Source organism: Elgaria multicarinata, chromosome 1, assembly GCF_023053635.1.
Source record: "Elgaria multicarinata webbii isolate HBS135686 ecotype San Diego chromosome 1, rElgMul1.1.pri, whole genome shotgun sequence".
Classification (NCBI taxonomy): Eukaryota; Metazoa; Chordata; class Lepidosauria; order Squamata; family Anguidae; genus Elgaria; species Elgaria multicarinata.
Window position 1 is genome coordinate 194,766,102 of NC_086171.1, and position 13,840 is coordinate 194,779,941.

A 13,840-nucleotide genomic window follows, 5' to 3' on the forward strand; every position below is an offset into this window, starting at 1 on the left:
ACCGGACGACGTGGTAAATACTCATGATCCTGCTTCTCCTTCTGAGGATATGGGTACTTTTTCCGATCACGTCCTCAGGATGGCACAGTCACTGTGCCTCGACGTCGAACAACCTGCACAAGAGGATGATGATCCGATTTATGATGTCATGAAATCTCAAGCTGCTTCCACCGTGGCAATTCCTTTCCCGCCTACTTTAAAACGTACGGCGCAAATCTCGTGGAAGACTCCTTGTGCTTCTCAGCCTACATCAAAGAGATTAGAGGCAATGTATAAAGTCCAAGAGACTAATGTTAACTTTTTGTTCCAACACCCGACACCCAATTCCATAGTGGTGGAGTCGGCTCAAGGCAGGTCTAATAAAATACATTCGGCCCCTGTGGATAGGGAAGGTAGGAAACTTGACTACCTTGGAAGAAGAGTGTACGCTTCTTCATCACTAGGGATACGAACCTCGGCATATGAAGCCACGATGGCTCGATATCAAATTTTTCTCATGGAAAAGATAGGTTCGCTTTGTGACCACCTTCCAGACGACAAACGCGAACTAGCCAGAATTTTTCAGTCTGAAGCTATGTCCATAGCTAGACTTCAACTTAACTCGGCCAGACATCAGACCGATTCCCATTCAAAATCCATGATGGGATCGGTGGCTCTCCGTCGACATGCATGGTTGAGGTCAGCCAACCTCACTAATGAAACGAAGACGAGAATAGAGAGCCTGCCATTCGATGGCGAAGGCCTCTTTAATGTTAAGACTGATGAGTCTTTGGACACTATATATAAGGCACGAACCACAGCCAGGAAAATGGGTTTCTCCCAGCCTCCACCTCAATACAAACAACGGCGTTGGACAAGACAGCCTTACCAACAGCTGCAACAGCGCCCACAATATGATCGTCAGCCTCCTAGGCAGCAGCAGCAACAATTACAAAGAAAGAGACCCTATCAAGGCCGGGACCAGCAGAACAGACGCCAATCGGACTTTTCCAAGAGGCAGCGCCTTTGACTTCCCTGCTCCAGGCCTACTACCATTTACCAACCGTCTAGCACCCAAGTACCATCAATGGGAGTCCATAACATCCGACTCCTGGGTGCTCACTATCATCAAGACGGGATACGCCATCGAATTCGATGCCCTTCCTTTTTCTTCGGGAGTGAAGATAACAGCACCATCCCCTCCTCTGCTGCTCGAGGTACAGACCTTGTTATCGAAGGGGGCCATCTCTCACGTACCTGCGGAGGAACTCAACCAGGGATTTTTCTCCCGTTACTTCACGGTCCCGAAGAAAGATGGAGGTCTTCGTCCGATTATGGACTTAAGACAACTGAACAAATACATCACTCCAAAGAAGTTTCGTATGACAACAGTTACTTCAATCCTCCAACTGTTGCATACAGGGGTCTGGTTCGCGGTAGTAGACCTGAAGGATGCGTATTTCCACATCTCCATCAGGGAGTTGCATCGAACTTACCTACGGTTCTCCATCGGCGTCGAACAGTTCCAATTCAACGTCCTCCCTTTCGGCCTCGCGACAGCGCCGAGGGTCTTCACGAAGGTGATGGCTGTTGTGTGTGCCCACCTGCGAAAGGAGGAAATACATGTTTATCCATACATAGACGACTGGCTCCTGGTAGCGGAGGACAGTCACACGCTCCAGGAGAATATAGCCACGACTCTAGAACTTTTAGAATCCCTTGGTCTGTGGGTCAACCAGGAAAAATCTATACTGACTCCTCAGCGGACGATAGACTTCATAGGAGTGACTCTGTCGTCTCGAGATGGAAGAGCTTACCTCCCGTTAGCGAGGGTAAGGACACTTCGGGATCTAATTCTCGATGTCAAAACCCAAGCAAGACCTTCGGCATGGACAATCCAACGGTTGCTGGGTTTGATGGCGGCGACTACCGCTGTCATCAGATTCGCCAGACTGCGAATGAGGATTCTTCAAGGGTGGTTTTTGAAGACCTTCGATCTTCGACGCAATGCTCGCAGGACTTACCTTTCGATACCGAGACAAGTTCGGGCGTCGATGAAATGGTGGCTTTCGATGGAAAACCTCTTGGAGGGGATTCCTTTTCAGCAAAGAGCACCATCGCTTACCATCACGACGGATGCTTCTCTCGATGGATGGGGAGCTCACTGCAATTCGCTCACCGTCCAAGGTCGATGGCCCTCTCAACAGAAAGGGGAACATATCAACCACTTGGAACTCTTGGCTGTGGAAAATGCTTTAAAAGCGTTTGCCCAGATCATCGAGGGCAAGGACGTTCTGATTGCAACAGACAACACCACTGTTGTCTGCTACATAAACAGGCAAGGGGGAACGAGGTCATACCCCTTAACCCGCTCTGCACTCAGGATTTGGAACTGGTGCATAAAGAGACACACTTACCTGACTGCGATTCACATAGCGGGGAAGGAGAACATCGTAGCGGACTCCCTAAGCAGGTCTTTCCACGTCGACCACGAATGGGAGCTCGATACCGAAGTAAGAAACAACCTCTTTCGGTATTGGGGCGAGCCGGCTGTCGATGTTTTTGCCACTGCAGAAAACGCAGTTTGTACCAACTTCTGCAGCAGAGCTGGAAGCGGAAGGAACTCGCGAGGAGACGCCTTCGCAAGAATGTGGACAGGGGGACTACTATACATCTTCCCACCGTTCCCACTCTTGACAAAGGTTGTGGCCAAGATAAGAACAGACGGCGCAAACTGTATCCTGATCGCGCCGTGGTGGCCTCGACAACCATGGTTCCCTCATGCTCTTCGACTGTCGAGAAGGGACTACATCGAGCTACCATCGATACCGAACCTTCTGTCTCGACACCAAGGCAGAGTTCGGCACCCAGACCACTCGACACTCAAGTTGACAGCGTGGAGGATAGTACCATGACTTTCGGTACCGAACAATTCATGGTACAGAGCATTTTGACTGCGTCGAGAAAACCGTCGACTAGGAAGTCATATGCGGCTAAGTGGCGGAGGTTTTCTAAATTTGCAGTACAAATGAATCACATCGCTGAGACTTGTCCCATCTCTGTGATTTTTGAATACCTACTCTCACTGTTCCAAGGAGGCTTAGGACTTTCGTCCATCAGGGTTCATTTGGCTGCCATCACTGCCTTTCATGAAGGTGTAGAAGGGTTCTCGCCTTTCTCCCATCCTACATCCAAGGAATTTTTAAAGGGTTTGAGAAACACCATACCAACTTCTAGAAATATCGTACCGTCGTGGAGCTTGTCAGTTGTGCTCCATGCATTGATAAGAAAACCTTTTGAGCCTATGGCTACAATGAACTTAAGACTTTTAACTCTCAAGACTGTGTTCTTGGTGGCCATAACTTCAGCAAGGCGTGCAGGTGAACTTAGAGCTCTAAGAATTGATGCGCCTTATACAATTTTCCATAACGACAGGGTCGTGTTGCGAACAGACCCATCTTTTTTACCCAAGGTCGTGACACCCTTTCACTTGGCTCAGGACATTACTTTGCCAGCCTTCTTTCCAAACCCTACAACGCCTGCGGACACTGCTCTCCACATGTTGGACGTCAGAAGAGCTCTTTCTTTCTATAGAGCTAGAACTGAAGGATTTAGAAAATCCAAACAACTATTCGTATGTTATGGTGAGCCTTATAAAGGACTCCCAGTGTCTTGCCAGCGATTGTCACGCTGGATAGTGGAGACAATTGAACTTGCCTACTCTATCTCTAAACTAGAGATACATCGACCTGTGACAGCTCATTCAACCAGAGCGATGTCAACGTCGGTGGCTTTCAGCAGGGGTGTTCCACTTCAGGACGTTTGCAAGGCGGCGACTTGGTCCACCCCTTCCACATTTGTCAAGCATTACAGCTTAGACACTCGATCCAGACATGACTGTTCGTTTGGAAGGGCGGTGCTCTCGGAAGTGTTGAAATAATACACCAACCCACCTCCAAGGTATGTGAGCTTGCTACTCGCCCATATGTGTGATGCATAGAGACCACGATGAAGAAATGCAGGTTGCTTACCTGTAACTGTAGTTCTTCGAGTGGTCATCTATGCATTCACACAACCCACCCACCATCCCCTCTTGGTGGTGTGATATTTAATAATGACATGATTGACTATGGATTATATTTTATCTTATTTATTGAATTACACTCATGTTTATGGGGGCACGATGTCGGACTCCTGTAAACTGAGGGAAGGGCGGGAACCCCGTGGACATGCGCGGTAGCGTGGGGGAGGGGTTCCCGCCCAAAAGCGTTTCCCTAAGCTATTGGAGATTCCGGTCTGGTCTCTGCGCAGGCGCAAAGCCCATATGTGTGATGCATAGATGACCACTCGAAGAACTACAGTTACAGGTAAGCAACCTGCATTTCCCCAGCTATGACCACTTCAAAAGTGGTTCTTTTTATCCCGGGATTTCTAGAAGATTCCGTGGAAGACGTCCTGGTTGTTGACGATGTCGTGAAATCGACCCGAAAACGTCCATGAGTGGCCAATCACAAGCATGCAATAAATCGCTCATTCAGAGGAGCCCTACATCTAACCCAGAACAATACCAAATTTATTTGAACCCACTACTGAGCCCCAGATTGAATGAAGGGGTGAACAGCTGGTTCAGGGAGATCTCAGGTATATATATTACTTTTCCTTTCAGGAAAGGTGTGGGTGGGGTTGGTACTCAATCCCCTTGCATTTAAGATAGAAAAAGAACATTGTTAGTGTTACTTAAAGTATCATCTTCTACCAAAAAGCCAGGAGCGGCTTACAAACAATCAATAAAAAAAGACAGTCCCTGCCTGCAGACTTACAATCTAAAAAGATACAAAGGAAAGGAGATGGGGAAAGGGAAGGGGAGAGGGGGAAATGAAGTAGTCTATCCCTAGGGCTGGTCAAACAATCGTGGTTTCCTTACTAATCTCCCTCTGTGCAGCCTCTGTTCATCTGACCAAGACGTACAGGCCCTTGTATTGGCGTGATACACAGGTGGTATCATGAAACGTCTGCTTGGTTGAACTTGAACATGCTGATGGGAAGAAAAGGGGGTGCTCTCCATTTTGAAGGACACAAGCCTGCTTTATAGTCAGAACCAGCAACAGAAGGCTAGCAGAAGCCAGTGTGGCTACATTAGCACTGACGTAATGTGCTTTGGGGAAACCACCTGCTTTCAGAGTTTGACAAAATGGGACCGAACCTCCTGCTTTTTATACACGCACAGTAGGATATTGCCATAAAAGCATGTAAGGGGAAATTATGTTTTAGCATCGTGAAAAAGAAGTGCATTAGCTAGTAAGGCGCACAAGTGCAGCTCTTCCTGTTTCTGCAAAGCTTCTAGGATGTTGTGGCTAGGCACAGTTTGGGTGGGTGAAAGATTGCAATCAAATAGCGGTGGTTTCAGCACCTACGGCTTGAACTGTTCTCCTTCAGCCCTCTGTGGAGCTTTACAGAATATATATATATATATATATATATATATATATATATATGGTGTTTTACTCTTTATCTTTTATTGTTCAATGATCTGGAGTGTGGCCCTAATCTGTATAGATGTGGAGTGGTATAGACATCTTGTACATGAAATGTAAAATTGATAGAAAGATCTTTGAGCAATGCTGCACAGCCCCCCATATCCCCCACCCCCCCCGGCCCAAATTGGGTGCTCCAGGGTAGTTCCAGGAGCTGGAGGCACTGAACACTAAAAAAAGCTTCCTACCTGTATTATCTCAGTAATCCTTAAAGCAAGCATGTAAGAAAGGTGAGGATTATGAGCCCCATATTACAGATGGGAATGGGGTAGGGGGGAACAGAGGCTGAGAGAGAGAGAGAGTGGCTAGTTAAAGGTACAGATGTAACATTTGAATGGGGACTTCCAGTTTATGACTCATGTGCTTTAACCCGGATGATACACCAGCGCTTTGATACATTCCAGAAGAGGTGGTCATTCCACATGGGAGCTACTTCTCCTTAATATGCCACCATGCTGTTGGACATTGTGTGTGAATGCCGTGTCCCAATGGCAGAGTTCTTTCCCCTGCTTGTGGCAAGGTACCAGTTGCATCCCAAAGACTCATGCGATTGGCCTCACCAACATTTATTTATTTATTTATTTATTTATTATTGCATTTATATCCCTGGCTGGGTGAGAGGGAATGGCACCAATGGAAGTTGGAGAAAAAGGAGAGACGGGCTCTGGTGCTGTAGTTGGTAGGGAATGAACGTTTTATTGTTTCCAAATTTAAAATAGCTAAAATATATAAAAATATATATCCTGACTTTTTTCCTCCAAGGAACCCAAGGTGGCGTACATAATCCTCACTTTATCCTCACAACAACCCTGTGAGGTGGGTTGGGCTGAGGGTGTGTGACTGGCCCAAAGTCACCCAGTGGGTTTCCATGGCTGAGTAGGGACTAGAACCCAGATCTCCCGACTCCCAGTCTGACGCTCTAGCCACTACACCACACTGGCACTACACCACAACATGGCTACAGCATTCATGTGTGGCCCCCAGCTTTGTGAGGGTGCATCACAGAAAAGGGCCATGTATGAGCAAGGCCTGTGTCCGAACAGCACCATAGAGCTTTTCTACAGAAGGCATTTTTTGTGAGCTCATCATTCCCTACTCACAGTTGTTTATGGGTTCTTTAGATCCTCCAGTTTCACTTCGGTTTTTAACAGCACTTTTGGTGAGGTTTTTTTTTAGAGCAGGGGAAATGTATTCTTTGTGAAAGCGAGAGAAAATGCATTTTCCACTTGTGTAACCCCACTCTTCTGCTATAGCACAGCACCACTGAGAGGTTATGTAGTGGGAAAGCAGGAAAGGGAACACTCTTTGTGTAGTGTTTGGATCGCAATTCTGCGACAAAACCAAAAGTAGATCCAGCAGATTAACAGCCTCACGTAGGAAAGCTCTTCATTGCTCATTATCATACACCTGATGGAGTGGGGGACTTTCACTTACAAAAGCTCATGTGTTACTCTTGGGTTAAATGTGTTAGTTCTGAAGCCGCCACTTCAGATCCTGACATCCCTCTGCCCTGCAAGCGCTAACTCATTTTTCACTCTGAAAGTTCATACTGTAAGACTGAGAATAATGTCGATGATGAAATGCAGTATATCCACAGAGTGTCATTTAGCACCGATTACTGACCCAGAAAAAGTGTTACCGAGTTCTTGGTTGTTCACTGCTAGGTTTTGGAGAACTCGTGGGAAGGGGGATGCCATGCAAGCTCACTGAGCCCTGCTTGTGCACCCCCGCTTCAAAGACCTGGGCTGTTCATGCCTTTGGCGAGCATTCGGGAGGCTACGGGAGCCTCCCGAGCCCTTGGCAAAGTGTGCTTTCCAGGGCCTCCAGTAAGTGTGCAGTTCCCCCGGTCCACACCATTAGTGTGGCCGGGGGAATTGCACACTTTCCGGAGGTCTTGGAAAGCACACTTTGCCTTCCCCACTGCACTAATTGGGGCCTTAAAGGCCCACTTAACCTTGCATTAGGGGAAATTGCATGAAACATGCAATTTCTGAAAAGGTGGGGAAACTCTGTATTTTCTTCCTCCACTCTAATGGCCTTCCCCAGCCTTTGGAAAATTGCTTATTTTCCCCCGCTGCATTAATGGCGGCCACCATTAATGCAGTAGGGGGAAAGGGACAAAGGATGTGGGTCAGGGCAGACTCATGCCCGACCGCTCTCAAATTCTCGAGAGAGGTCGGGCCCAGCCCCATCCTAGCGCTTGGTGGGGCCAGGTGGATTTTTGATAACAATGCTACTTACCCCTGGCTTAGAATTTCCTCTGTATGAATTTCAACGTCCAGTTCCCTTTCTCCTCCCTATCTCTATGATCTTCCTTTTCTGAAATCTGGGCAACATATAACAGGAGAAACAGATTCTGCATTTTCCCAGCCTAGTGTTGTTTGGGTTTATAGCTCTCTTTTCTAATTAAGGCAGGAAAATCTGGATTTGGCCACAGACTAAGTTGATCTAAAGCACCTCAGAACTCCAGTTCAAATATGAAAAGTCTTGCATAAGCAAGGGCTGCTTTCCCTTTCACATGGATCTCGCCAAGACCTTCATATAAATATCCCTCCCCACTGTCTCCAGCTTTGAAGTGAATAGAGAAGCATTTGCATGTGCAGGAACTTCTGTGCTTCTGCAGGCTGAGCCAGATTAAGACATCCCTGGCAGATGGTGAAATTCAACTTCCATGAGTGATACAATAATTGAACCTGAGCTACCAGTGGGAATCACTCCCTAATTTACTTCCCACACTCCATTCTTTCTGTTACAGGACAACAGTGGAAACGTACTTATTGCTTTGCAATTGGTAACGATATACTTGCCCGAGTGTTTGTTGATATGAAAAGTGTTCTTCGTCTGACTGTGGCATTTCCTCCACCCACCCACAGGTATCATGGCAATCTTGTTCTCTGGCATCGTGATGTCTCACTACACCCATCATAACCTTTCTCCAGTGACACAGATCCTAATGCAGCAGACTCTGAGGACCGTGGCATTCATGTGTGGTACGTGCTGTCTTTTGCTTAGTCTCTGCAATTCAAAATTCAGTGCATCAAATGCTTCTTGATTATGTAAATTACCCAGGTTGAGGAACCTCATCCCGGGATCCAAATTCAGCCCTCCTGAGCTTCCAGTCTGGTCCTCCTAGGCCACAACCCATTTCTCTGGTGCCATGTCCTTTCCCCAACCACCAGTGGTTTGGGCGTTGCCTGTTTTTATTATTTAATTTTATTTATTTTATTTTATTTATTACATTTTTATACCCCCCCAATAGCTGAAGCTCTCTGGGCGGTTCACAAAAATTAAATCATGAAGAACATAAAAACTAGGGGTGTGATCCGCTCCGATTAGGAGCGTAGAAGCAGTAGCGGATTGGCCTGCTCCACCTTACCCAGAGGCGGAGTAGGAGCGGACCGCGGACCCCCTAGAAGCAAGGCGAAGAGAAGCGGCCATTTTTCGGAGCTCCTAGTTCAGGCGGAGCGCTCCGGTTGCCATCTTGAAAACATTTCACCATAGGATTGCATTGCGGCAAATAATCGCGCATAACTACGTTCTTTTTGAAGCTATCGTTCTAGAAATTCTTGTGCTCAGAGAGTCGTGGATGGGGGTCATTTTGAGACCACTCTCACCTCTCTGCGTTGTCTGGGTCGCGTGCTATATTTTTGTGAAAATCGGGTCAACCGCGCGGCTCAAACGGCGTTTTCGGCTTTTCGCCCATAGGATTGCATTGAGGGAAAGACTCGGGCATAACTGGGTTGGTTTTTAAGCTATCGTTCTGAAAATTCTTGTGCACAGAGAGTCGTGGATGCGGGTCATTTTGAGACTACTCTCAACTTTCTGCGTTGTCCGGGTCGCGCGCTAGAAGTTTTTTAAAAATCGGCGGGAAAAATACCTTTTTCAAAGGGCTGAGGGGCAGAGTCAGCTCCCGGTCATGATGATCCCAAAGTTAGAGGAGGGCATAGGCAAAACAGGTAACTTGGGATTCTGGGAAACTTCTCTTTCTTCATCTGAACGGGCTTTTCCCCGTGTTTTTTAACACAGTAGCCCCACCAAATGCACAAACACAACCTGAAATCATATACTAAGCCAAGAATAAGAGATAGAAACACAGCACTGCTCCCCACCCTAACTTTGGGGAACAACTGAAAAGATGTGGTGCAAGGGGATGAGCTCCCCTAGGGCATCTCATTGTGGACGTGCCCCCACTCTCTCCTGCACTGGAAGGCCATTAGAGCCTTCCAAAGAGAGTAAAACGGTGGAGCAATGCCTATCATGAGTTGAAGTGAATGTTCACTTTTTAGTGGTGGAGCGATGCCTGTTATGAGTTGAAGTGAGCGTTTACTTCTTAATCTCAGAGCTGTTGGTGGCTGTCTTGAGTTGAACTGGCAGCTGCTTCCCCCTCCCCCGGGCACGTCCCCCTATTGCTGGTAAAAGATAGATATAGCCTTTTTTAAAAAAATCTTCTTGCTGTTTATTCAGCAACACTGCTGCTTTTAATTCCACCCCTCCTTTGTTTATTTATTGATTTATTCCATTTTATATGCATTACTGGCTTATCCTTGGCTCACTTCCTTATGCCCCCAGAAATGCCAGCTGCATGCCTGCCTGCCTTCCCTCCCTCCTCCCCTGCCCACCTCGCAGGGATGTTGTGTGTGGGGTGCCCGATTTTCAAAAATTCGCCAAAAATCAGGGGATGATGGGATTGCTTTGAAACTTGGCGTGCGTGTGTATATCCCCATGAGGTGTCATGGTGCCAAACATGAGGTTTCTAACTTGAACAGAAAAAAAGTTGTATAATTTTTTAGCTTTCAATGCAAGCCTATGGGGGGGGGGAAACGGAGCTCCGGATCCGGATCCGGAGCTCCGGGCGGAGCGGAGCGGAAGTGGGCGGAGCGGGGGCGGGGCGGAGCGGCCCGATCCGGAAAATGGCGGATCTGCAAGTGAAGCGGAGCGGGGGGTCCGTGCACACCCCTAATAAAAACAACCAACAATTTAAAAACTTGAATACAAAATACAATATAAAAAGCACAACCAGGATTAAAACCATACAGCAAAAATTGATATAGGTTAAAATATGGAATTAAAACAGCAAAGTTTAAATTTAAGTTAAATTAAGTGTTAAAATACTGAGAAAATAAAAAGGTCTTCAGCTGGCGATGAAAGGAGTACACTGTAGGCGCCAAGTGAACTCTCTGGGGAGCTCGTTCCACAGCCGGGGTGCCACAGAGGAGAAAGCCCTCCTCCTAGTAGCCACCTGCCTCACTTCCTTTGGCAGGGGCTCATGGAGAAGGACCCCTGTGGATAATTTTAAGGCCTGGGCAGGAACATATAGGAGGAGGCGTTCCTTCAAATAACCTGGCCCCAAACCTTTTAGGGCTTTAAATGTTCATACCAGCACTTTGAATTGGGCCTGGACCTGGACTGGCAGCCAATGAAGCTGGAAAAGGACTGGCGTGATGTGGTCTTGCCGGCCAGTCCCTGTTAGTAAACGGGCTGCCCTGTTTTATACCAGTTGAAGTTTCCGGACCGTTTTCAAAGGCAGCCCCACATATTACGCATTGCAGTAATCCAAATGAGAGGTTATCAGAGCATGGTTAACTGTAGCTAGGCTATCTCTGTCCAGATAAGGGCGTAGTTGGTTTATCAACCTAAGCTGATAAAAGGTGCTCTTTGCCACTGAGTTCACCTGTGCCTCAAGTGACAGTTCTGGATCCAAGAGCACCCCCAAACTACAGACCCGATCCTTGAGGGAGAGTGCAACCCTATCCAGGACAGGGTAAATATCACCTCGCCGGACAGATGAACCACCCACTAACAGTACCTTCGTCTTGTCTGGATTGAGTCTCAGTTTGTTAGCCCTCATCCAGTCCATTACCATGCCCAGGCACTGGTTCAGAACAGCCACTGCCTCACCTGGGTTTGATGAAAAGGAAAGGTAGAGCTGGGTATCATCCGCATATTGATGACACCTCAGTCCACATCTCCGGATAAGTTCCCCCAGCGGCTTCATGTATATGTTAAACAGCATAGGGGATAAAATAGAGCCCTGCGGAACCCCATGGCTTAGGAGCCACGGCACAGAGCAATAATCCCCCAGCACCACCTTCTGAAAACAGGCATCCAGGTAGGAGCAGAACCACTGCAACGCAGTACCTCCAACTCCCAGCTCAGACAACCTATCCAGAAGGATAACATGGTCGATGGTATCGAAATTAAAATTGTTGGTTGTTTTTATGCTCTTTATGGTTTTAATTTTTGTGAACCGCCCAGATAACTTTGGCAATTGGGTGGTATAAAAATGTAATAATAAATAAATAAACAAATAAAGCTGCTGAGAGGTCCAGGAGAACCAACAGGGCCACACTCCCCCTGTCTCTCTCCCGGGCAGAGGTTATCCCACAGGGCGACCAAGGCAGTTTCCATTCCAAAACCAGGCCTGAAACTCAATTGAAATGGATCTAGATAATCTGTTTCATTCAAGAGTTATTATTATTATTAATTTATATAGCACCAACAATGTACTTGGTGCTGTACACTATGTACAAATAAAACAGCAACAGTGTCCTGCCCAGAGGTTTACAATCTAAAATCACATTAAAACATATGAGGGGGAGGGGTTCCACAAAGACAGAATAAGGGAATAATCGAAGCACTGTGAACAATAAATCAAGCTAGGATTCCAAAAGCTATGGAAAAGAGATGAGTTTCCAAACGCTTTTTAAAATCTAAGCTAGAACTCGTAGTTCGTAGATGTTCTGGGAGAGCGTTCCAAGCAAAAGGGGCAGCCAAAGAGAACGGGCGGAGCTGAGCAAGAGAGATAGAGACGCTTGGGTGGGAGAGCAACATAGCGTTTGAGTAACGGAGGATACGAGGGGGATGGTAGAGTGAAATGGGAGAGGAGAGATAAGAAGGAGCAAAACCTTTAGTAGTGCTTTTTTAGCCCACAGAAGACAGAGGCCTACATGCTGTGATTAAAGCTTTATTGAGAATGAGACAAGATCGGCTGAGCTTCCTGAGGCTCCTCCCTGATGACCTCTGTACTGGAGTTCAGCTTCTAGTCTCTTTGCAGTCCCCTGATAGGATGGAACGGTTATCTCTTCTAACATTGCCCAGCTTTTGCCCAGTATTCCCCATTCCATCCTGAAATGTTGATATGCCTCTCCCACGGCTTCGTTACTGACAGTCAAACCTTTGAACTACAGTATGCTGGAACTGGCATACCAGGGGCTGGTGCATCTCCTCTAGGAGGGAAAGTTACAATAGCTGCAGCGGTTTAGCTTGGAGGAAAGGCAAGCCAGGTGTACAAAATTATGCATGGGATGGAGAAAGTGGATAGGGAGACATTTTCCCCCTCTCTCATAATACTAGAACCCGGGTTTCATCCCATGAAGCTGATTGGCGGGAGATTCAGGACAGATAAAAAGAAAGACTTCTTCACACAGTGCAGAGTTAAACTATGGAATTTGCTACCGCAAGATGTAGTGATGGGCACCAATTTGGATGGCTTTGAAAGGGGATTAGACAAATTCCTGGAGGAGAAGGCTAGCAATGGCTCTAGACTCGATGGCTATATGTTACCTCCAGATTCAGAGGCAGTATGCCTTAATGTGCCAGTTGCTGGGGGATATGGGTGGCACTCATGCCCTACTTGTGGGCTTCTCACAGTCAGCTGGCTGGCTTTGAAAACACAATACTGGACGAGACGGACCCTTGGTCTGATTCAGCCTGGCTCTTATGGTCTTAAGTTGTTGTGCGCTGTAATTCTTTTTCTGTGACTGACCTGTGTGCATGTAAGATCAAAAGACTTCATCTTTTTAGTCTGTCCCTCTTAATAAATTGTATTCAGTCTCATACTTCCTCCTTAAGATGGCAAAGAGAATTCCCCTAACACATTTTAAAAACTAAGGCCATGTAAGAAAAGACAGGCACAATGTATTTAGTCACTTCATACACTTTCATATTAATTTGTTGCCAGTTACTCCCCCCCCCAAATAGCTTCTTGATCTCCAAAAGCTTTTAATGGAAATGTAGGCATGTTGCATCCCCTACATCTTAAAAATAGCCTAGAGTGGGGGAAGGAGTCAAAGAGATCTATTTAGTTATCAATCTTGTGGCAAGACTTAGCCAGAGCCTGGAGGATAAGGGAGAGAAAAGATTTACTGCCCATTTTATCCTGTTTGTCAGTAAAGGTGACTTTACTGCTTGGCAGACTCCACATTAGTAAGTCTGTTTTCAGAAATGTGCAGACGAAGTGTGCAAACCCGTGGCTACAGAAATATTTCTGTTTCTCTCTGCCCACAATTCCCATCTCTGAATGGCTTTAAAAGGCAATTGGGCGAATT

General features: G+C 46.8%; 1 protein-coding gene across 3 annotated transcripts in view; it reads left to right on the top strand.

The window, feature by feature from the left end:
- The window catches only part of SLC9A8 (solute carrier family 9 member A8), a 148,429-nt gene that overhangs the window by 114,538 nt on the left and 20,051 nt on the right, over positions 1-13,840 (top strand). For all 3 annotated transcript variants that reach the window (XM_063146099.1, XM_063146090.1, XM_063146107.1), the window contains one exon: positions 8,387-8,503. In XM_063146099.1, the coding sequence (XP_063002169.1) occupies positions 8,387-8,503 (117 nt within the window). The remainder of the gene's footprint in view (positions 1-8,386; positions 8,504-13,840) is intronic.